Source organism: Leptodactylus fuscus, chromosome 7 (genome assembly GCF_031893055.1).
Source record: "Leptodactylus fuscus isolate aLepFus1 chromosome 7, aLepFus1.hap2, whole genome shotgun sequence".
NCBI lineage: Eukaryota > Metazoa > Chordata > Amphibia > Anura > Leptodactylidae > Leptodactylus > Leptodactylus fuscus.
Genome location: NC_134271.1, coordinates 127,963,006 through 127,989,027, shown reverse-complemented (window position 1 = coordinate 127,989,027; position 26,022 = coordinate 127,963,006). Strand labels below are relative to the sequence as shown.

The window sequence follows — 26,022 nt, the reverse complement described above, 5'->3', positions numbered from 1 at the left end:
GGCTGGTTAGAGGCTCCCTCCACCATGAATTGGTCCAAACTGGGGTGGTTAGAGGCTCCCTCCACCATTAATTGGTCCAAACTGGGCTGGTTAGAGGCTCCCTCCACCATTAATTGGTCCAAACTGGGCTGGTTAGAGGCTCCCTCCACCATGAATTTGCCCAAACTGGGCTGGTTAGAGGCTCCCTCCACCATGAATTGGTCCAAACTGGGGTTTTTAGAGGCTCCCTCCACCATGAATTGGTCCAAACGGGTTTTTAGAGGCTCCCTTCACCATGAATTGGTCCAAACTTGGCTGTTTAGAGGCTCCCTCCACCATGAATTGGTCCAAACTGGGGTGGTTAGAGGCTCCCTCCACCATTAATTGGTCCAAACTGGGCTGGTTAGAGGCTCCCTCCACAATTAATTGGTCCAAACTGGGCTAATTAGAGGCTCCCTCCACCATGAATTGGTCCAAACTGGGTTTTTTAGAGGCTCCCTCCACCATGAATTTGCCCAAACTGGGCTGTTTAGAGGCTCCCTCCACCATGAATTGGTCCAAACTGGGCTGGTTAGAGGCTCCCTCCACCATGAATTGGTCCAAACTGGGGTTTTTAGAGGCTCCCTCCACCATGAATTGGTCCAAACGGGTTTTTAGAGGCTCCCTTCACCATGAATTGGTCCAAACTTGGCTGTTTAGAGGCTCCCTCCACCATGAATTGGTCCAAACTGGGGTGGTTAGAGGCTCCCTCCACCATGAATTTGCCCAAACTGGGCTGTTTAGAGGCTCCCTCCACCATGAATTGGTCCAAACTGGGTTTTTTAGAGGCTCCCTCCACCATGAATTGGTCCAAACTGGGCTGGTTAGAGGCTCCCTCCACCATGAATTGGTCCAAACTGGGGTGGTTAGAGGCTCCCTCCACCATTAATTGGTCCAAACTGGGCTGGTTAGAGGCTCCCTCCACCATTAATTGGTCCAAACTGGGCTGGTTAGAGGCTCCCTCCACCATGAATTTGCCCAAACTGGGCTGGTTAGAGGCTCCCTCCACCATGAATTGGTCCAAACTGGGGTTTTTAGAGGCTCCCTCCACCATGAATTGGTCCAAACTGGGGTTTTTAGAGTCTCCCTCCACCATGAATTGGTCCAAACTGGGGTTTTTAGAGGCTCCCTCCACCATGAATTTGCCCAAACTCTGCTGGTTAGAGGCTCAATCCACCCTGATTTTCAAAACAAATGTTGGTGCCAACCTCAACTTACTACAAGGGCCAAATTCACTGCTGGTGACAAGCTCTCCTCACTGCAAGTGCCAAATACACATGTTTCAAGGTGTTTTCCTACTGTCAGAGAGGTGGTATTGAGTGTGTAAAGTGTGTAGTTGTTAGGCTGTGATGTTGGGGTAATAGAGGGTCTTTGGTGTGTTAGATGCCCCCAGACATGCTTCCCCTGCTGTCCCAGTGTCATTCCAGAGGTGTTGGCATCATTTCCTGGGGTGTCATAGTGGACTTGGTGACCCTCCAGACACGGATTTGGGTTTCCCCCTTAACGAGTATCTGTTCCCCATAGACTATAATGGGGTTCGAAACCCGTTCGAACACACGAACATTGAGCGGCTGTTCGAATCGAATTTCGAACCTCGAACATTTTAGTGTTCGCTCATCTCTACTAGAAATGAATGAAAAGCAGAAGAAATTTTCAATTTATTTTTGGATTTCTTTAAGGCAAATAATGGGGCTTAGCCAAGTAGTGAGTCCTTCCTAAAGTCCTTGTACGTAATCTGAGGAGAAGGATTTTGTAAAATAATCTGTTTAATCGCCAGACACATTTATAAATTACTTCGCTGAAGTCAAGGATGAGGAACTGAAGAACACTCAAGGTGACTGTGCTCTAAACCTGTCCATTACAGATAGATTGATAACTTTGAGGACGGGGTACATCATCTCAAGCACATCTAAAATAGTCTTCTGACTGGTGGTTCCAGTGCTTGAAAGTTCACCCCAGACTCATTTCACATGTTCACTTTAAAGTTCCCATTCTCCTATCATACAGTGTAAGGGCTGTCAGCGGCCCTCCTGGAGAGTCGGGTTCCGAAGTAGGGTCCTAACTAGAGATGAGCGAACACTAAAATGTCCGAGGTTCGAAATCCGATTCGAACAGCCGCTCACTGTACGGATTTCGAACATCATTATAGTCTACGGGGGGAAATGCTTGTTTCAGGGGTAGGCAACATTCGATAAAATTATACTTACCAAGTCCTCAAGTGACGGTCGGGCTGCATTCCCCTTGAAGTCTTCTCCCGGCGCAGCGCCCCCGTGGCGTCTTCCGGCTGGAATTCACTCTGCCTATGCATCGGGGCCTAGGCAGAGCAGACTGCGCATACGCGGTCAGCTCTGCCTGGCCCGACGCCTGAACAGAGTCGACTGCGCATGCGAGGGTATGCCCACGCATGCGCAGTCGGCTCTGCCTAGGCCGGATGCCTAGGCAGAGTGAATTCCACCCGGAAGAAGATGCGGGAGAAGACTTCGGAAAGGTAAGAGAAGAACCAGCGTTGATTGGCAGAATGTATAGCATTCTGCCAATCAACGCTGGTTCTGCATCAAACCTTAAACTTCGAACAGCTAGTAGTGTTCGATCGAGTACGAGTATTTCGAATACCGTAGTATTCGATCGAACACCTATTCAATCGAACACTACTCGCTCATCTCTAGTCCTAACCCTAAGGGTGCATTCAGACTACGTAACGCCGGGCGTGTATGAGAGCCGTACACGCCGGCATTACGGCAGACTGCCGAACACTTCCCATTCACTTCAATGGGAGCGCTCGTAACAGCGGCGTTTACGAGCGCTCCCATTGAAGTGAATGGGAAGTGTTCGGCAGTCTGCCGTAATGCCGGCGTGTACGGCTCTCATACACGCCCGGCGTTACGTAGTCTGAATGCACCCTAACGTTGCACTCCTTAAAAGTTGAGATCGCTTACATTTATTGAATAACAGCCATTCCAGTTTGACATTTCGATCTCATGACCTTTGTCAGGTACGGGTGGATGCATTCCAAGGTTATGATTTCTGCACCAAAATAAAAAAAAAGGTATGCCCACCACTCACCAATCTCCCACCTTTTTGATTCCGGCATTGCCTGGTTGGGCAGGGGATGTCGACCTAACCAGTCACTAGTCATAACGTTGACCCATCTAAAGCAGTGACGGGCCGCTCCATCATCTTCATCAAGGTTAGAAAAAGTAATTGGCAGAAGGTTGTGATGACATGAAAATACTTGAGGGGAAACCTTTTGTGGCCCACTTACTTACACATCCCTACCACCAATCTCCCACCTTTTTGATTCCAGTTTACTTGAGAAAGGACCCTACAGTTCCGAAACGTTGTAATCTGTCATCATTATTAGTTAGCCATTAAAAAGGTATCAACTACTGAAGACTATCAAGTTTTTTGTTTTTCTATATTTCCTTTTTGATTCCGGCATTGCCTGGTTGGGCAGGAGATGTCCACTTAAACCAGTCACTAGTCATAGCGTTGACTCATCTGAACCAGTGATGGGCCTCTCCATCATCTCCATCAAGGTTAGAAAAAGTAATTGGCAGAAGGTTGTGATGACGTGAAAATACTTGAGGAGAAACCTTTTGTGGCCCCCTTACTTACGCATCCCTACCACCAATCTCCCACCTTTTTGATTCCGGCATTTCCTGGTTGAGCAGATGTCCACCTAACCGGTCACTAGTCATAACGTTGACCCATCTGAACCAGTGATGGGTCGCTCCATCATCTCCATCAAGGGAAGAAAAAGCGATTGGCAGAAGGTTGTCATGATGAGAGAATACTCGAGGAGGAACCTTTTGAAACCCCCTAACATGCACATCTCTACCACTGAGATCAGGAGACGAAACATCTGAGGCCACCGGGCAATTTCAATGGAAGAAGACTATTTTTGATCTGGTTTTTTTTGTATTCTTTCTTCTGTGCCTCATTTTAATCTGTGAGAGGACGAAATCCACCCAAAAGATAACAACTTTCAATCCTAAAAGGGGCGTCGGGAGAAAACGAATTTTCTTTCTACACTTATTAATTTCTTGATATGATGCAATCTAAAGCGAGCGACTGCAGGGAAGAGTCTGAGAGATTTTTAATTAGTCGTCCCTGGAGGAGTGGACTTTATTACCCTGTGGAGCTACCCTGTTGTTCATTATCTACTCCGCCACATTGTACACCATGTAAATCTAAGATATTATGTATTCTAGTTTTTTCTATAATCTTAATTAGTATTCACGGGCAAAATTAAATGTTGGCATCTGGGACGAATCTGCCGTTATCTGAGCAGATGAAGTTTAGTGCGATCCCTTAAGTACTTTACTGTGTGTATTAAATACAGACAGAATGTGCTTAGTACCCTCCATCAGTCCATGTTCACGCCTGCCTTTAATAACCTTCTCTGGTGCTTGGTTCGATGAGACTGTCAGGGATATATTTAACTTAAGGGGGTTTTCCAGGCTAAAAATATCCTAAGGATAGGTCATCAATATCAGCTCGATGGGAGTCTGACTCCAGGCACTCCCATCTTACAGCAGTTAATACACAGAGAATGGAGCAGGAAGCAGACAGCACTGTTCTCTGTGTAGTGGCGGAACTGAGTCACTGCAGCATAGCTATTATTCATGTAAGCTGATTTGCAGTAACCTGATCTGACCACTACACAGGGAACAGCGCAGTCTGCTTCCCGCTCCATTCTCTGTGTTTCAGCTGATCAGTGGGAGGTCCCAGATTTTGGACCCCCATTGTTGTGATATTGAGGACCTATATTAATATCATCTGTCTGAATGGGTGGCATATATGGTATATTTCATACTCACAACTAATTGAAGGGGTAAGGAGGTATTGACCCTTGTGAACGGCAGGTTCACATACGGCCAGACTAACCTCTATATAGCCTTCATGAGGCTTTTGATAGCCACTGATAGTGTGTTAAAACTACTATATATTGGTAGTAAATCAAGGGTTAGTGTTATAGGCCAAAATTTAATTCATTATATGATGTTAAGTATTTAAAGAGATATACTTATAACTCCTATAACAGTGATGGCGAACCTTTTAGAGACCGAGTGCTCAAACTGCAACCCAAAACCCACAAAATTTTCGCGGAGTGCCAACACGACAATATAGACTTAATACTATGCGGATCCACAATTGCGGACAGTTACTGACCAAAAATTACAGTCATGTGGGGCTTTACAGAGCTTTCAATAATACAAACAACGTTGTACTGAAATGTAAAGGTCTCGGCATTTGGTACTTTGAACAATTAATTTTCACTATTTACATCGCACAGGATCTGTTTTATAGTTACCGTGTAATATTCTTACATCCTGTACTAATATCACGTCTGCTATAAAACAGATACTGTGTGATATAAATAGTGAGGGGACCCCAGACAGTATTATATGCTCTGCAGTGGGCCCACCACACAATATTATATTCTCCACAGTACCACAGTAGCCCCCCAGTGTTATATGCTCCGCAGTAGGTGTCCCCCCCCCCCCCACAGGATTATATGCTCCACAGTGGCATCCACACACAGTATTGTGTGCTTATAAATAGCCCCCCCCCAGTATTATATGCTCTTTAGTACACCCCCCAGTATTATAAGCCACCCCAGTATTATAAGCCCCCCCAGTATTATACACTCCCCCCAGTATTATAAGCCCCCTCAGTATTATACACTCCCCCCAGTATTATACACTCCCCCAGTATTATACACCCCACCCAGTATTATAAGCCCCCCCAGTATTATACACTCCCCCCAGTATTATAAGCCCCCCCAGTATTATACACTACCCCCAGTATTATAAGCCCCCCCAGTATTATACACTCCCCCCAGTATTATACACCCCACCCAGTATTATAAGCCCCCCCAGTATTATAAGCCCCCCCAGTATTATAAGCCCCCCCCAGTATTATAAGCCCCCCCCAGTATTATACACTCCCCCCAGTATTATAAGCCCCCTCAGTATTATACACTCCCCCCAGTATTATACACCCCACCCAGTATCATACACCCCACCAAGTATTATAAGCGCTCCCCCCAACATCATATACACAGTGAGCCACTCTCATACTCACCCCTGAAGAGCCGCCGGCATCCACCTTCTTGTCACTGGCGGCGCTGATGACGTCATCGCGCCCGCGTCGGGGCAGAGGTCAAACTCTGCAGCCAGTGTAGGCCACAGTCGCGCGATCCGCGGCCTACCCTGACAGCTTTCAGCTGTATGTGCATTTGCACATACAACTGAAGGCAGTGATCGCTCATCAACGGGGAATCCTGTACCGGATTCCCTGTTGGTGAGCGATCCGGGCGACCGCACGCGTGCCAGCATGGAGGGCTCTGCGTGCCCTCTCTGGCACGCGTGCCATAGGTTCGCCATCACTGTCCTATAACAATAGGTCATACAAGCCATCTTAGGTAGCCCTATCAATAATATTGTATCTGTAGCATACAGCGCTAGATATCAATAATCAATAACTTATCAATAGACACTATACACTGTTACGTGAGAAATATAATAAAACGTGGCTTTATTTGCCAATAGGCAATTTGTACTTAATACTCACAACTAGTCACATTGCACCAACATCTAAACTGCAGTGTGTTCGGTGCCAGGGGAAAGCAATACGGGGGCGATCACACTACTGTTGTTGGTTTCTGTCAGAAAATGTTAACAACGGACACTAACAGAGCCGTATAAATCTGTTAAAATCCTATTGATATCAGTGGGATTTCATCTGTTGTCCATTTTCACTAAATCCGTCACAGGTCCGTTATTTTGGTGCAGATGATGCGGGTGCATGACCTTTGAGTCTAATGAAAACGGACTTATGTTGTTAATTGTGTGTTATTTTTTAACATTAAGGTCTATGGCTAACAGACCTGTGATGGATGGTAAGTTATACTGTACATTATTTCTGTCTGTTATATGGACGGTATAAAAAGGGACATTAATGGACACTAACTGAAATGAATGTGTTCGTTTTTGTCACTGATCCACTAAGTGTCCATTGATGTCTGTGATGAAAGGGATCCCTTGGACATCCAATAGTAGTGTGAACGGACCCTAGGGCACCTTATATTTGCTTCTGGACTGTATAGTTAATTCATATTTGCCAGAATTTACAAAGTGGTTGCCCAGTGGTAGATAAGTAGAATTTTTTTCCAGACATAGTAATGCCTTTTTTCCTTCAGACCACACCAATCTTGGGGTCATACCCCTTTTACACTGCGCTGTATCCCCGTCTTCATATGTGTTCGGGGAACCGGCACTGCCCGTGATGCCACCTTTTCTGGGAGTCCCGGAGTTCACCCCTTTCTCCAAGAGCCTTCTGGATATTTTGAGATACTTCACAAATATGATTTAACTCCTTCCCAGCACAATATATGTTCAGGTTTTTTTTGGCTTTCATTTATTTCCTCTCCACCTTCCAAAATCCAGAACTTTTATACCTCCTTTTGCCACCATTTAATGTGCTACATGATTTACTGGGAAGTCAGAGTAAATTCTAAAGAGGGTAGATTTGGGAAAAACATCAGTGGCGCCATTTTGTTTTCATAGTATTCAATCTACAAAAATAATTATCGGTTATTTACTTCTGTAGCTTTTTGGGGAAGGGGGGTAATAATTAATTGTGTCATAATTGGAGTCATAATTAATTGTGGCATCTTAGTAGTTAACAGTCTATTCCTTCTGTGCCTGAATGTGGCAGTCAACAGATGTCTCAAAAAAAGGTGAGATGCGGAAACCCATATTCTGGACTATAGAAGAGGTCCCAAAGGTAGAACTTGCATCTGTCATTCATTTATGGCATATGCTGTCTAAGATGCCAATATCCCTTTAAGGCTAAGCCCCCTCGTAGCGAAAAAGCACTTCGGGAAAAACCGCATCAAGGTTTTTACCACAGCATTTTTCACGGATAGTCCACAGAGTTTTCCTCTGCGGACTTTCTGCTCCCATTATACCCATAGGGAAACTGCCGACATTTCTGTAATATAATTGACATGCTGAGATTTCCATAAAACGCTCCAGTTTTGGGAGTCACAGCAATTCTGCTGCACGTATTTTTCTGCAATGTGTGGATGGGATTTGCTAGAATCCCATCCACTTGGCAGGGACTTTAAAGGGGCTCTATCAGCAAAATCATGCTAATAGAGCCCCACATATGCGTGAATAGCCTTTAAAAAGGCTATTCAGGCACCATAAATGTTATATTAACCCCCGGTCCCGTTTTTAAATAAAAGGATAAAAACATATATGCAAAACTTACTAGAACGTGCACCCTGGGCGGGGGTGCACAGTGCGACGTCATCTTCGGGCTTGCCTGCCTCTTCTGTCTTCTTGGAGTAATGCCCTCTTGCTCCATGTCTTCTTCCGGCTTCTTCTCGGGAAATCTCGCACCTGCGTAGTAGCGCTTCCCTCCGAATCGCTACTGCGCAGGCTCAGTCCCGTAGAGGTACTCGATCGCGAACTGCTATTAAGTGAAATGGCAAGTGAGGCTGCGCAGTAGCGAGTCGGAGGGAAGCGCAGGGTGCACGTTCAAGTAAGTTTTGCATATATGTTTTTATCCTTTTATTTAAAAACGGGACCGGGGGTTAATATAACATTTACGGTGCCTGAATAGCCTTTTTAAAGGCTATGCACGCATATGTGGGGCTCTATTAGCATGATTTTGCTGATAGAGCCCCTTTAAAACACCACAGTTTTTGTCAAGTGTGACCACCACTAGGTGGCGCTTAGGAATATAGTGCATACTGTTTTATTATTGAGCTGAATGTATAAACACAGTGCAATAAGCGCACTAGCTCCCCCTAGTGATGGCTGCAGGGTGCCAGAAATTTACAATGTACTTTTATGCCTAAGGAAAATGCATTGTGACTAACATTTCCAGTTTTGAGGGTGGTCGGAGCATCTGAATCTAAATACATAAAATATTGGATTTAATTGGATTCATATTCATATTTATTCATATTTGTTCTCTCTTTGTGTGTGCACAGTCCTCCAGACTCCAGACTTGACATTGCAACAGAAAAGTCTTGCTTTACAGCAGTATTTTAGGCTCTTGTGCTGTAATGGAAGAGACGTGTCATTTCCCCCGGGCCTTGTCAGTGTAAAGCAGAGAACCGTAATGGGTGGCGACTAATTTCCTTAATTCAGACTCTAGACTAGCCGCGGAGCGCTCGGCACACATGTATCGGTACATCAGTATAATCTTTATCTGTATTATCCTGATTTGTCCCGTGTGCCAGGTTTCATCCCATAAGTATCCCGGCATTGTTAGAAATGGACATCATTGACTTATTTTACTGTAGTCAGGAATTCTGAAGGCCAAAAATACACCAGTACCGTAAATGAAGAGGCATGAATACTCAGAAAATAGAATCAGGGACAACAATGTCCCTTAATTACATCATATGAGAAGAGGGGCGCGTTTTTGTGGCCACTGCTCCATTCACTTCTGTTGGTTGACCCTTACCCATTGGGTAACTGCATTGGTCACCTGAGGCTGGGTTATATATCAGAAGTGATGTCATCATCGGGTGACATATCAGCAGTGACATCACCACTGCCTGATATGACTGTTGAGGTTCCTAAGTGCACCACGTGAATACAAAAATGGGTACTGCTCCATTCACTTCTGTTGGTTGACCCTTACCCATTGGGTATCTGCAATGGTCACCCAAGGCTGGGTTATGTATCAGAAGTGATGTCACCGTGGGGTGACATATCAGCAGTGACATCACCAGTACCTGACATGACTGTTGAGGTTCCTAAGTGCACCATGTGAATACAAAAATGGCTACTGCTCCATTCACTTCTGTTGGGTGGCATCACCAGTACCCAATGGGTAACCACATTGGTCACCCTAGTCTCTACACTTCCTTGAATTGAGGAACATACCACCTCAACGGAGGATAGGGTAGGTGTTTTTCTGTTATCCTGGAAAAACCCTTTAATGAGATGACCCCTTTAAGACCAAGACATGGCCGAACAGATTCTTACACTTTTTGAAGGGTTGTTTCTTGATCCCAAAAATTAAGCAGAAGGTATGTAACAAGAAAAAACAGAGAAAGAGAAAACCAAAACAGAAATAATTCCCCTAATATAGTAGACCACCCGCTGCTCCAGGGTTGGAGTTTTTTCATGAGGGCCTACAATTCTTGAGCATTCAGTTTCAGCAACCAATATGCAAATGAGACTCTGTTCCTTGGCTGGAGCAGATAGATTGGGACCACCCACCTGACAGTAAAGAACCATTTTGGGTGCTGAATCTAATAGCAATGATTGCTCAGGAATGGAAGGAGGAGGAAAAATTCCAACTGTGCAGGAGTCCGTGGACCGGCGTCTATTGTAGGATACAAACAGTTGGTGGAGGTGGTGAAAGAGCCTTAAAATTTCTTTAAAAGAATATATTGTCTAAGTTGTTTTTTTTAATTGATTTATTTAAACCAGATATTGAAATGTATAATTTTATCTAATCTGTTTTTATTCTCTGACTGTAGAATTTTTATTCTATTTTCTATACAAAATGATGGCGGCCATCTTGCCTGATCTCCTCTGCTCTGTTAACAGCATTTAGTGATATGCTTCACAACACTCGGATGGCCATAGGCAATAATAGACTGATGTCGGCTCATTGAGGTCTGGGGTAAAAATTTCAAGCTATGGTCTATGCAGGGAGGGGAGTAGATAAGCCGTGACAACTATTGTCAATAGCCAATGTAATGATGGGTCATTGATGCTAATCATCTTCTATTGTAATCCTGTTTGTGATGTAAGTTAGGTCACTGCTGCAAAGAAAACCTCAACAGAATTGGCAAGTGTTAGTCTATTATTAGGCTTAGTGGTAAAAGTGAAAATTGCAGGACATAGTATTTAAAAAATATATAAATAGTGACATGGAAGATACTTAAAAAATTAGTTTAAAATAAAAAGTTGGTTTAAAAAAATAGGTCATTTTCTGATTACAGATTCCCTAAAAATTCAGGACAATCCCTTTAACCCAATATGTATGCATGATTAACCATTAAAAGCAACATGACATCCATGCATGCAGGCACTACTGTATTCACTTACTTATCAGGTCAAGGAGCTTTTCACATATCCTATCCAGACTGCGGGACCGCCAAAGAGAGGTCCAGATCTTATTGCCAGAGAACCGCTATGTAACTATTCATTTATTGTAGTGGTTGGAGGTGGAATATTACATTACAATGGATGATGCCTGTACTCCGGAGTCAAGAGTCTGACATAGGTATCACTAAGTAATATAGAGGGAGCCTCTATGATAGATAGATAGATAGATAGATAGATAGATAGATAGATAGATAGAGGAGATAGATATTAGATAGATAGATAATAGATAGGAGATAGATAGATAGATAGATAGATAGATAGATAGATAGATAGATAGATAGCGGAGATAGATATTAGATAGATAGATAGATAGATAGATAGATAGATAGATAGATAGGAGATAGATAAATAATAGATAGATAGATAGATAGATAGATAGATAGAATAGATAGATAGATAGATAGATAGATAGATAGATAGATAGAATAGATAGATAGATAGATAGATATAGATAGATAGATAGATAGATAGATAGATAGATAGATATGGAGAGATAGATAGATAGATAGATAGATAGATAGATAGGAGATAGATAGATAGATAGATAGATAGATAGATAGGAGATAGATAGATAGATATTAGATAGATAGAGAGATAGATAGATAGATAGATAGATAGATAGATATGGAGAGATAGATAGATAGATAGATAGATAGATAGATAGATAGATAGATAGATAGATAGAGAGATAGATAGATAGATAGATAGATAGATAGATATGGAGAGATAGATAGATAGATAGGAGATAGATAGATAGATAGATAGATAGATAGATAGGAGATGATAGATAGATAGATAGATAGATAGATAGATAGATAGATAGATAGATAGATAGGAGATAGATAGATAGATAGATAGGAGATATATGATAGACAGAATAGGTTACGTTATAAAATATGTTCAAAGCAATAAAAAAGGTCAGAAAAAAAAATAATTGACAATATTTAATGACTAGTCATACCGTAAATGTGCCATTCATAGCAATAGCCCTTAAATAATAGATTTCCTTGAAGGTGTGCATCGTACCTTGATTTAGACAACATGACAGATGTACGTACAGGTGTTTCTACGTGCGACCTATGGACATACCTGAGCGCCACTCTTGTGAGTTGTATCGTTACATAAATAGTTCTTATCTATAGCTAGAGAAGCAAGCTCCCTTCCCCGACAGAACAAGCCTGCTTCAGATCATCAAAAAATAAAGATATATTACTTTTTTTTCATGGAGTCTATAGAAAGTTCCTAATTCTTGAAATGCTACGATTCAATCCCAGAGCCAGTCAGAACTAAGAACCAAAAAACAATATACAGTCTAAGAAACTAGACCTATTCACCAGGGTAGGATATTTGGCGTAACAGAAGAACACTAGCCATTGAGTCGGACTTCCATTACATAAGGAAAGGCTTTGTCTGCTCCCTGGAGAGTCTGTATCCCTGACTCCTATACGCCTTCTGGGGTAGATGAATGTGGAGTACTATCTGTGTAGCCTGGAGGCCCATGGCTTCTTTCGGCTTCAGTGGTTTCATGCCTGGATAATGCCATGCCCCCACTCACTTCTTCATTTACATGAGAAGTGGAGTGGTCCATAGTCTCCGAGCTATATTGTGCTGATGTGAACGCCTGAATGTCTTCTGAAATTCCTGTAATGTCTTTGGTCATCTGAGTAGGTGACATCCCTGTAGATTGCGAGGGATCCGTCGCTAGAGGGACCTCCGAAGTCATCCTCCCTGTAGTCATATCTTCCGCGTCTTGTTTTAAGGCCTTTGTTCCTGCATTTGGGTTGGCTGATAAAGTCACTGCTTTGTTGTTGCTTTGCATGTGGTCTATGGTTGCCTGGGTTGAAGGTGCTGAGATACCTGCATAATCTCCATTTTCGGTAATCATCTCCTGCTCATCTGTGTTCTCGAAAAAAACAAGATGTCTTGCCCGATCCAGCTTGGCCTGTGCACCGTCACCTTCACTGCTGTTGACATGTGAGGCATTGGAGACACTAGTCACATTACTGGAAACATTGGTTGCGGGTTCTTCAGGGTTGTGACCCACCTCACCACTTGTTCTTACGGGCTTCCATATCAAGCTGTAGTAGACAGCCAGAATGATAGCAGCTAGAGAGACGGATAATACGTAGGCAAAAACAGTTGCCAGTCTCACCCATTTTTTATTAGTTTTGGCAGCCATTTTTGCCTTCTTGTCTCCGGTGTACGTAGCAGGCTTCCCTCTCTCAACATTGGCAACAAAGTCTTTGTCCTTCATGGCTGCCCGATTTTTAGCTCTGTGCTCCACCGTGCCGTCTTTTGCAAGAAGATTTCCACAATGCAGAAAATCTTGGACAGGCAGGACAGATATTAATTATTCCCCGTACCTTTGTTCCAGGACATAGCCTTGCAGCGGTGCGGTGTCACGGCATTTCATCGTAGAAAACATAGGCTCCACCATATCGCAGTATAGACCTTGATGCAATGACTTGATCGTTATCCTTTTATTGCCTGTCAAATGATATGTCCCGAGCCTGGCTGCAGGGCGCACGGATTATTGGTCGCTTCCTTGTGAATGATATAATCCATCGTAGGTCTCTCCGTGCAGGTCCCTTCACTTCTGAACCAAATGATGCTGCTTACTTCAGCAACACACACAGGAGAGAAGCAGACAGGGAGGGGTGGACCTGCACTTCTTAAAAGGGCAATCTATTGATGCTCGGATGAGGTAGCAAAAGGATGCTATAGCAACGACCACATGCCTAACCTCCCCAGGAGCCATGAAGTCAGAGCCGCACAGCAAATTATTCACCTTCCTCCCCCTATTATATTTATTCTTTCCATTTTCCTTAAAGGTGATTTATTGGTTGCAGAGTCATGGTCGTAAACCAGAGCCCGGATTAAAATTATAAGACAAATGTGACTTCATTTTATTGGTGTACCCTATAGCTGGTTTTTCACTTATTTCATATACTTTTCAATTTTTTATGCTGCTCTCATCACTTAAAGTGGGTGGGATCGGAGTCAGAACCAATTCAAGCACCAATTTTGACCCCCTCTGTAATTACTACTCCCATATTGTGACATCACTGTGCCTTGTATACTCATACTGTGACATCACTGTGTGTATTATCCCTGTACTGTGACATCACTGTGTGTATTATCCCTGTACTGTGACATCACTGTGTGTATTATCCCTGTACTGTGACATCACTGTGTGTATTATCTCTATAATGTGACATCACTGTGTGTATTATCCCTGTACTGTGACATCACTGTGTATATTATCTCTGTACTGTGACATCACTGTGTATATTATCTCTGTACTGTGACATCACTGTGTGTATTATCCCTGTACTGTGACATCACTGTATGTATTATCCCTGTACTGTGACATCACTGTGTGTATTATCCCTGTACTGTGACATCACTGTGTGTATTATCCCTGTACTGTGACATCACTGTGTGTATTATCCTGTACTGTGACATCACTGTATGTATTATCCCTGTACTGTGACATCACTGTGTGTATTATCTCTGTACTGTGACATCACTGTGTGTATTATCCCTGTACTGTGACATCACTGTATGTATTATCCCTGTACTGTGACATCACTGTGTGTATTATCCCTGTACTGTGACATCACTGTGTGTATTATCCCTGTACTGTGACATCACTGTGTGTATTATCCCTGTACTGTGACATCACTGTGTGTATTATCTCTATAATGTGACATCACTGTGTGTATTATCCCTGTACTGTGACATCACTGTGTATATTATCTCTGTACTGTGACATCACTGTGTATATTATCTCTGTACTGTGACATCACTATGTGTATTATCCCTGTACTGTGACATCACTGTATGTATTATCCCTGTACTGTGACATCACTGTGTGTATTATCTCTGTACTGTGACATCACTGTGTATATTATCCCTGTACTGTGACATCACTGTGCGTATTATCCCTGTACTGTGACATCACTGTGTGTATTATCCTGTACTGTGACATCACTGTGTGTATTATCCCTGTACTGTGACATCACTGTGTGTATTATCCCTGTACTGTGACATCACTATGTGTATTATCTCTGTACTGTGACATCACTGTGTGTATTATCCCTGTACTGTGACATCACTGTGTGTATTATCCTGTACTGTGACATCACTGTATGTATTATCCCTGTACTGTGACATCACTGTGTGTATTATCCCTGTACTGTGACATCACTGTGTGTATTATCTCTATAATGTGACATCACTGTGTGTATTATCCCTGTACTGTGACATCACTGTGTATTATCCCTGTACTGTGACATCACTGTGTGTATTATCCCTGTACTGTGACATCACTGTATGTATTATCCCTGTACTGTGACATCACTGTATGTATTATCCCTGTACTGTGACATCACTGTGTGTATTATCTCTGTACTGTGACATCACTGTGTATATTATCCCTGTACTGTGACATCACTGTGCGTATTATCCCTGTACTGTAACATCACTGTGCGTATTATCCCTGTACTGTGACATCACTGTGTGTATTATCTCTGTACTGTGACATCACTGTGTGTATTATCCCTGTACTGTAACATCACTGTGTGTATTATCCTGTACTATGACATCACTGTGTGTATTATCTCTGTACTGTGACATCACTGTGTGTATTATCCTGTACTATGACATCACTGTGTGTATTATCTCTATACTGTGACATCACTGTGTGTATTATCTCTGTACTGTGACATCACTGTGTATATTATCCCTGTACTGTGACATCACTGTGTGTATTATCCTGTACTATGACATCACTGTGTGTATTATCCCTGTACTGTGACATCACTGTGTGTATTATCCATGTACTGTGACATCACTGTGTGTATTATCCCTGTACTGTGACATCACTGTGTGTATTATCTCTGTACTGTGACATCACTGTGTATATTATCTCTGTACTGTGACATCACTGTGCCTTGTATACTCATACTGTGACATCACTGTGTGTATTATCCCTGTACTGTGACATCACTGTGTGTATTATCCTCTACTATGACATCACTGTGTGTATTATCCCTGTACTGTGACATCACTGTGTGTATTATCCTGTACTATGACATCACTGTGTGTATTATCTCTGTACTGTGACATCACTGTGTGTATTATCTCTGTACTGTGACATCACTGTGTATATTATCCCTGTACTGTGACATCACTGTGTGTATTATCCCTGTACTGGAACATCACTGTGCGTATTATCCCTGTACTGTGACATCACTGTGTGTATTATCCCTGTACTGTGACATCACTGTGCCTTGTATACTCATACTGTGACATCACTGTGTGTATTATCCCTGTACTGTGACATCACTGTGTGTATTATCCCTGTACTGTGACATCACTGTGTGTATTATCCCTGTACTGTGACATCACTGTGTGTATTATCCTGTACTGTGACATCACTGTGTGTATTATCCCTGTACTATGACATCACTGTGTGTATTATCCTGTACTATGACATCACTGTGTGTATTATCCCTGTACTGTGACATCACTGTGTGTATTATCCCTGTACTGTGACATCACTGTGTGTATTATCCTGTACTATGACATCACTGTGTGTATTATCTCTGTACTATGACATCACTGTGTGCATTATCTCTGTACTGTGACATCACTGTGTGTATTATCTCTGTACTGTGACATCACTGTGTATATTATCTCTGTACTGTGACATCACTGTGCCTTGTATACTCATACTGTGACATCACTGTGTGTATTATCCCTGTACTGTGACATCACTGTGTGTATTATCCTGTACTATGACATCACTGTGTGTATTATCCCTGTACTGTGACATCACTGTGTGTATTATCTCTGTACTGTGACATCACTGTGTGTATTATCCCTGTACTGGAACATCACTGTGCGTATTATCCTGTACTATGACATCACTGTGTGTATTATCTCTGTACTGTGACATCACTGTGTGTATTATCTCTGTACTGTGACATCACTGTGTATATTATCTCTGTACTGTGACATCACTGTGCCTTGTATACACATACTGTGACATCACTGTGTGTATTATCCCTGTACTGTGACATCACTGTGTATTATCCCTGTACTGTGACATCACTGTGTGTATTATCCCTGTACTGTGACATCACTGTGTGTATTATCCTGTACTATGACATCACTGTGTGTATTATCCCTGTACTGTGACATCACTGTGTGTATTATCCTGTACTATGACATCACTGTGTGTATTATCCCTGTACTGTGACATCACTGTGTGTATTATCCTGTACTATGACATCACTGTGTGTATTATCTCTGTACTGTGACATCACTGTGTGTATTATCCCTGTACTGTGACATCACTGTGTGTATTATCCCTGTACTGTGACATCACTGTGTGTATTATCTCTGTAATATGACATCACTGTGTGTATTATCTCTGTACTGTGACATCACTGTGTGTATTATCTCTGTACTGTGACATCACTGTGTGTATTATCCCTGTACTGTGACATCACTATGTGTATTATCCCTGTACTGTGACATCACTGTTTACCTCTGCACTATAACATTACTGTGTGGCATCACTTTTACACTATATGAAACACAGTGTATGGTGAAATCACGATGTACATTATTCCTGTACTGTGATATCTCTGCATGCATATCGGTTGCAGAAGGTGGCCCCTTTACAAGTTACTTTGACACCTCTGTGTCTCAGAGAACATGTTATAGTTGCTGTATTTACACTGGATTTTCCGGCAATACAAAGATTTTCCGACCCCTCTTAATACATGAAAAGGTTAAATGAGCCGTGTGCTGCTTAGAAGAAGTCTACCCTCCTACACATGTAATTGGCAGACCTGATCCTTTGTGCCGAGAACAGAGGAGACTTCCTAACCAGTTATTTAGACTAAGAACAACCTGTTTTTTTAAAAAAATCACAGCGGTATCCGCCGTTCATAAAGACGTACCTAGGTCTATAAAGCATCATAAAAAGATCGATTTACGCACACAGATAACCTTCCATAGAAAGACTTTGTGCCCCGTTGCTATAAACAATGGCACCATACTTCCGGCCATTGCTGAGATGAGTCAGAGTCCTCTGCAGACTGACTTCATCTGTCAAGGGAATCATGACCACAGCACAAGGCCATGTATGTATTTTTCCATAGAAGATTGCATAAGGGCCGCTGGGAAACTACTGGCTCATTTATTCCGGCAGATAAAGCAGCAGCGATGGAAGAACGGCCTGCAATGGAGAAAAGACAATTACTGCGGTTTCTTATAGGTGTATTGGAGCCAACTAAAACACTTCTCCGCATTAAATATTTAGGAATGGAGCAGCCGTAAGTAGGATTCAGTCATCCTTCTGTATATTAATTATCTTTCAGGGTAGCGGATATCCAACCGCAGTGCACAAGGCTATATTTGTCTTCTTCAATATCATATGCAAGCCATTACCCTATGGGTGATGATATCTGCTATTTATTTCCTTTAGTTCTGGCAGATCTCTCCTTTATGATCAGTAACTGCAGTTGGCTCCATAGTAGTCTTAGGATAGATTCACCACCCTTGAAACTCGGTCCGTATGTATGTGCGCTGGCCTGTATACTGACCTGTATGCTATACTAGGGGAGGGAATGTCCTTGGGCGACAGGGACTCCTAATATTATACATAAGGCCCGGTTCAGGGATTCTGTTCCCCTTTCCATATGGAAAAATGCAGAGAGAAAAGGCCAGCAAGCAGCACTTTTCTATCCACATTTTTCGTGGAAACCACATGGGACCTCAGTATAGTCTATAGTGGGTTTCCTAAGGTAACCACTTGTTTATGTGGATTAGGTTTCCATTCAGGGGGTCTCCAAGCGTACCCTCCGAACAGAAACCCATACACAGATATAAATCAAGTCTAATGCTACAGCATACCTGCAGGAGATTCATGCTGGAGAATAAATCCCACCCCATGTATGGGACCTTGATGGCACTTGGCAGCACTGTAAGTGACCGTCTGCTTCACCCCAATTGTGAGAAAGAGCGCTATCTGAGATCCTTCCTCCCAACCGCGACCAGGCTGTATAATCAACATCAGACCAAGCGAAGATCACTCCGCACAGAGAACTAAATGATCCTGAAGTCTTCCTTCTTTCTTCTTCTGTTCCTTAGCTGCTATGGACTCCTAGTATATCTTCTCTTCTCAGCATATGTATGTCTACTTCCGTAATATATTACTGTGTATTATCCTGTATTTGTATTACTATGCTGCTGTAACATACTGAAATTTCCCCACTGTGGGACTATTAAAGGATTATCTTATCTATATGCCATTTAGCTGGCTGTTTGTTTGCTAAAATGGCTGAATCAGACTTTTTGGCTGACAACAATGTAACATGTATGGCCATCTTAAGGTTCTATTCACATACGGCTTTGTGGTGGCCATTTATCATTGATATAAAAATAAAAACTGCTTTTGAGAACCGTATGCATTTATTGCTGTCGAATGCTGTAGTTTGGAGATGCAGTATTTGGTTGCTCAGTTTTTACATATGAAATAAGTACAATAAATGTGTCCCCACCTGTAAAAAAAAACACACACACAGTCAATGACCACATGGGAAAACTTTGGTAAATCACCACTATACATTACATAACCATAGCAAATAACAGCAACACTATATGCTGCCATCACATTTTTGGATGCAGTTATCAATACCGCATCTGAGCAACTACATCTGAATATACCCTAAAAGAAGTCTGACACCCACCTCCTGCCTTATCATTGGCTCCAGCTGCTGCTCTGTCCTTCCCTATGTATAGTATAGGGACTTCTTGATAAACATATGCAGGGTTTGCGCATACGCACAGCAGCCAATCTGAGCAGAAAGAGCTGCAGTATGTTTCGATAATTTCTCTGACAACTAGGTTTGCTGGGGTTATAGTTTTAGGCGATGCAGAAGTGTAGTCAGTATGTAGTCAGTATCAGACCCTGGCGCCTGAGTAGACCATTTAGACTTTGCCTGGTGAATAAGGTTCAAACCTTTCCTGACTCCTCTCCATTTGCCTCCTTGCATATTATCATTCCTGATCTAGTTTCCTGACCTCAGCCTTGTTCCTGTACTTCATCTCTATTTTTCTAGTTTAGTTTGCCTGCCATTAGAAGTGGCTCTTTTAGTATCTCCTGGCGTGATGCTTCCTCCAGGCCTCCTTTCCAAGTCATTGCATATGTAGTGTTATGGTCACCAATCTGAGACTAATCCAGGGATTGCATCCTGGGGAGTCCAGATTCCTGTATAGGAGGTTAAAGGGTTTTGCCTTCAAGAGTCCACTGTCTTTAAGGTCTGTTTCACATAGACAAGCTTTGTCCAGTGGACATGAACAGGGGCGTAACTTGAGGGGAGGCAGAGCGTGCCCAGGAGCCTTAGGGGACCCATAAGCACTGGCATCAGTATTGAGATTGCAGCTTCCATCTGACCCATAAACCATGGAGACCCACAGATTCCCCGAACCACACTAAGGTGGATTAAACTCCTCATCACACGTAACCATCACTATGAAGAATTCTCTGTAGGGATGAGGTAGGGGGCTCCGGACAAAAGATTGCACTGGGGACCACAAGACTTTAGTTACACCACTGAATACGACAAGTTTTTGGATGTATTTCCCGAACAAAACTCTTTGTTAGGTAATGGAATTCCAACAGTAGAGCGACTATGATGCTGGGATTCCAGGTACCAGGTTAGGGAAATATAGTGGACTTACTGTTTGTGTCTCCTGGATCAAATATGTCGACATGAAGCAGACCTAACTATACGTTGGGTTTTGTGATGGTCCATGGACAGATCTTTATCTGTCAGTGGATATTGTGACCATACTGTTTATAGTCCTAAAAAGTACCTAGAGAACTGAAGGTAGATATGACTTATAGGATGTTTGGTCTATGGGTTGGTCATCCCAGTGACAATACATCTGCTCATATGGGCAACTTTTTTTTATTTTTTATATATGTAGATTGAGAGCCCCACATAGAACTCACAATGTACTTTTTTTTCCCCCTATCGGTATGTCTTTGCAAACACGGGGAGAACATACAAACTCCTTGCAGATGGGTTTTTGCCCTTGGTGGGATATGAACACCAGGACTCCAGTGCTGCAAGGCTGCAGTGCTAACCACTGAGCCACCGTGTGGCCCCCATTTGGGCAACTTTTTGTTTGCAGCAGTTCACCCTCTCTGTCAGCCGTTATACCAGGAGGTGGCTGTTGGCACTCCAATATGTAAATGGACACTACAACATGGTCGCACAGAGTCCAACTTGGCTACGCAAGTGAATTCCAAGTTGGGGGCTCTCCTATGTACTTACCTGAAAAAATGGACCTAAGTTGTCCAAGTGGGACACCCTGTTACTACAGTTGTTTAGGGAGGCTTTTAGCACTTACTTTCCCCAGGTTCTAATGTAGATGAACCATGGGGTTCTGGCTGGTTCTGACACCAATGATTGGAACCAATACATGGCCCCCATATTGCTGTGCCTTGTGTGTTCACTGCTATTTACCTGCCCTATGGGTGCTGGCTGAATCATGATAAGGTTGGACTTGATGGACTGATGTCTTCATCCAACCTCATCTACTATATATGTAACTATGATAATAGTAAAACTTTCCCCCATAATAGAGGTATTATGTACACAGGAGAGGAGGTGACCTGGGGTCAAAACCAGCCCAGAACCCCATGCTTCATATGTCCTAAAACCCAAGGAAGTAAGTATCGAAGCCTTCCCTGGAGACCCTTTTTTGCACATTAAGATGAATCCCCCCCCTTAGTACAGTCTTTCGTACCTTTGTCACTAAGATCATGAGCTTGGCTGTTCATGTTGTGACCGTACAGAAGTCTCGCCAGGTTCACTGTCACAGCTCAGGACAGACAGATATTCTATCATCTCCCGACCCTCTGAGGCTACATCATTGCTTGTTGCTTCCATTTTCTTCCCATGAATTGGAACATCCTGTTTACTTTCCAGCAGGATTTTCTCATTTGCAAAAACTATTTTTTCTTCCTTTCCCAATGAATTATTTTGGACGGGAACTTTTAGTTTTTCTGTGTTTAAAAATCCATCTTCTGTATATTTAGTAGTAACTTTATCATCGAGACTTGTCTGTGAAATAGAGGAGAAAATTGAAGAATAAAAAAAAACAAGATACATTTGATTAATATTAAAGGGAACCCATCATGTTGGGAATTAAGGAAACATGTTACAGATCAGGAGGAGCCAAGCAGACTGATAAATAATAAGTAGGGAAATATTTTGCACTGGGCTCTGTGCCTGTGTGACTGTACGTAGAGAACTCTGCCACTAGTAGGACCGCCCACTGGACTCCTCCGATATCATGAGCCGAGTTTTAAAGGGATCCAATCATTGGATACCCTTTTTTCTGACTAACACGTAGGAATAGTCTTAAGAAAGGCTATTCCTTTCCTACCTTTAGATGTCTTCTCCGTGCTGCCGTTTGGTAGAAATCCGGGTTTTCTTTGTTACGCAAATGAGTTCTCTCACAGCACTGGGGGTGGTTCTCAGTGCTCAAACAGCACTGGGGGGCATCCTCAACGCTGCAAGAGAAATCTCCAGCAATGCTTCTATCCTCATCTGGAACGCCCTCTACCTGTGTCTTCTTCTGTCCTGGGTTTCAATCCTCTAGGCCTCGGGTAGAGCTGAAGAAAATGGCGCGTACACCAGCTTACTGTGTATGTGGCCACAAGAAAATGACTGTTTACACCAGCTTAATGTGTAAGCGTCCATTTTCTTGTGGCCCGGGAAAGCACAGTCAGCTCTGCCCAAGGCCCAAGGCCTAGAAGATTGAAACCCAGGACGGAAGAAGATGGAGCCATCACTGGAGAGTTCTCTTGCAGCATTGGGGACGCCCCCAGTGCTGTATGAGCGCTGGGGACCACCCCTAGTGCTGCGAGAGAACTCATTTGCATACCGAAGAAAACCAGAATTTCTACCAAACGGCAGCGCAGAGAAGACATCTAAAGGTAGGAGAAGAATAGCCTTTCTTAAGGCCATTCCTCCGTGTTAGTCAGAAAAAAGGATCCCTTTAAATGAATAAGTGACATGTTAAATGGAATCTTTTCCACAAAGATATATATCGGTCTGCTCCGCTCCTCCTGCTCTATAACATACTACAGGTTAGATGGCATTTTCAACATGATGGTTTCCCGGAAATGGAAAACTCATTGTGTTACATTTTAACTTTAGATGGTTCTGCAGAATAACTGGAGCCTAAATCTCTCATATACCATAAGATCATCTTTCCTTTTCTCACCGGGGCCACTCTGATCCAGATTTATATTTGGCTTTAGTTGGGAAGCCCAAGGTCAAGACGTGGCACTCAGAAAATAGGAGAGGTGGAACAGGACGGTAAAGCAAAGGTCCTATATCTACTGGGTCTTTTTCTTACTTCTCAACTGGTATTAAAGGGAATTTGACAAGATATTGTAAAAAAGTACAGCTAAGGTCAAAGAACATGGAATATGACATTTTTATAGTTCAGACCCAAGAAGCATATGCATGTGGTGCCAAGTTTTAATACTATCTACAATATTTGTAGGTATAAAATATTGGCGTGCTTACCTTTACAGGAGAGTCCTCTGGTAGATAAGAAAAATCGTCATGTTCTACACTATGCCATCTACAAGCGAAGACAAACAACTACATTAGTGACGGGGTCTTCAAAGTCAAGATCTAAATAGTACTAGTAGACTCTTCTGCTCATGATGAAGTTGTCATCTGTGCAATGTCATGGGCTATGTAGTATCAGATACCTATTATCATACCGAACCTGGATCCTACTAGATATGAGCGAACACTGTTCGGATCAGCCGATCCGAACAGCACGCACCCATAGAAATGAATGGAAACACCTGTGACGCCAGCCGGCCGCCGGCAAAGTCAGCGTCACAAGTGCTTCCATTCATTTCTATGGGTGCGTGCTGTTCGGATCGGCTGATCCGAACAGTGTTCGCTCATCTCTAGATCCTACCTCCTATTCTGCAACTCCCAATACCAAACCATCCAGGCACCCATTCCCCTTCCCTTCCATTCTTCCTATTTGTAAAGGGCTGTTGGCTTTAGGGTCTACTGTACATGGATCTGACAGACCAGAGATATAGATCTTTATTTACCGTGAATGATATTAACCTGGATTTCCTCTACTTTCTCTTCAGGCTACATACCATGTACCTATAGTAGGACATGCCAACTGTATACATACCAGGCTGGGTCAAGCATGCATGCATACAGAGAGGTCAGTCACTTGACACCTATTGAACACATATGGCCATCACCAGAACCCTTGCTTTCTTTTAGTGGCTTTTTTTCCAATAATTGCCCCTTCCCCATCCACGATCCCTTATAAAGCCTAAAGTCCGGCTCCCAGAATTAGATGCTGTCGTCGATATGTAAAATCACATTTTTTGCAAACCAGCTTCTTAAAATTTTGTGTTCCCAGATGATGTTTATAAATGAGCGTCCCACAAGCTGCGACATGTCAGGCTAAAAAAAAATATAGGTTTTATTTTTAACTCATGTAAAACAAAAATATCGCCCTCATTTTACAGCAGGACACAGAATTTGCACGCATTCATTGAGATCTGGAAAAGAACCATTAAAGTGATGATAAGTGCAGCGGTTAGAAATTGCTCATTCAATAGAGGCACGCCGAATGCCACTTGTTTGTTATGTTCGGAGCATTTACACCCTGAGGAATGCACAAATGTCCCACTGAGACCCAAAGACTTCTATTGTTAGCGCCACAAGGCACTGTGCGGTATGAAGCATATTGCTAATCATCTGGGAAGAAAGAGCCGAGATCTCTACTTTATTCTACACGTCTAATTGAATTGTACGGCTCGGAAATGGAATGAATGCGTTGACTAGCAAGCAGGGGCAAGATGGCAACGGGAGATCGCGAGTTACAGTAAAATGTCAATGTTACCATATGGAAAAAAATTACACAAAACATGACCCAAATGTCAACCCTTTCACTAACTGGCCTCATTTAAGTTGGGAACGTACTGCAAGAAGTTCTACCCTAGTCATCAGTCAAAGTTGCACAGATCCTTACACTTGCCCAATTTTGCTGCAAGAACTGACAATTCTCTTGTTCGCTAATATATTCTGCCCCCTGTTGGGCGCCATATTCACATAGAACAAAAAGTTCTGTGTAATCAAACACTCCAATTTATTGGGAATCCAGAGACGCGTGACGTTTTGGTCTATCAGACCTTCATCAGATATTTGACTTTGACGTTTTATTTTGCTGTTGAAGATAGATTGAAATGTCACTTCACGCGTCTCTGGTTTGCCAATAAATTGGAGCATTTGCTTTCACATTTATTAGCATATCAGAATTTTTTCTGCTGTTTGAGTATAGAGTGAGCCCCTTTCTGAGCACCTCCTGTTCTCCCATAGCTCAGTGATGTATTATTATTATCTATAGGCGTCATATTCATGAGATTATCAATGTTATTCAATTCATACATATGTATATAGTATACATGAAATAGACCCTACCTTTGGGCTCTACCAGTAAGACGGTCTCTTCCCTTTGCTCTGCTGCCCATGGTATTCATCATTCTGGGGGTCTTTTCATTACCGACCTGTTTTCTAGCACCTAGGAGAATTGGTATAACTTTTCTTGGTATAACATATTAAGTTATTCATATACATATTATACAGCCCCGATTTCAGAAAAAGTAAGATAGAATATAAAGGAAGCAAGAATGCAATGATTTGGAAATAATGGCTTCACAGAAGAAGAGTTCTATCATATAACTTTCACCTTCTGATGTATTTTCTATGTT

General features: G+C 42.6%; 2 protein-coding genes across 6 annotated transcripts in view; both read right to left on the bottom strand.

Annotated features, from left to right (window-relative positions):
* Positions 1 to 12,110: 12,110 nt before the first annotated feature.
* INAFM2 (InaF motif containing 2) overlaps positions 12,111 to 26,022 on the bottom strand; it is a 184,561-nt gene continuing 170,649 nt past the window's right edge. The window contains exons 1-2 of one of the 2 annotated variants that reach the window (XM_075283084.1): positions 17,207 to 17,315; positions 12,111 to 16,834 (exon numbers count right to left, since the gene is read on the bottom strand). In XM_075283084.1, the coding sequence (XP_075139185.1) occupies positions 12,607 to 13,419 (813 nt within the window). In that variant the 5' untranslated portion in view covers positions 13,420 to 16,834; positions 17,207 to 17,315 and the 3' untranslated portion in view covers positions 12,111 to 12,606. Of the gene's footprint in view, positions 16,835 to 17,206; positions 17,316 to 26,022 lie in introns of those variants that run through there. The other variant, XM_075283085.1, reaches the window with a different exon arrangement.
* Positions 17,859 to 26,022, bottom strand: part of CCDC9B (coiled-coil domain containing 9B) — a 28,582-nt gene continuing 20,418 nt past the window's right edge. For 3 of the 4 annotated variants that reach the window (XM_075283067.1, XM_075283070.1, XM_075283069.1), the window contains 4 exons: positions 25,733 to 25,832; positions 23,792 to 23,849; positions 21,999 to 22,315; positions 19,645 to 19,741 (listed from right to left, as the gene is read on the bottom strand). In XM_075283067.1, coding sequence (XP_075139168.1) covers positions 22,013 to 22,315; positions 23,792 to 23,849; positions 25,733 to 25,832 — 461 coding nt within the window. In that variant the 3' untranslated portion in view covers positions 19,645 to 19,741; positions 21,999 to 22,012. Of the gene's footprint in view, positions 18,418 to 19,644; positions 19,742 to 21,998; positions 22,316 to 23,791; positions 23,850 to 25,732; positions 25,833 to 26,022 lie in introns of those variants that run through there. The other variant, XM_075283068.1, reaches the window with a different exon arrangement.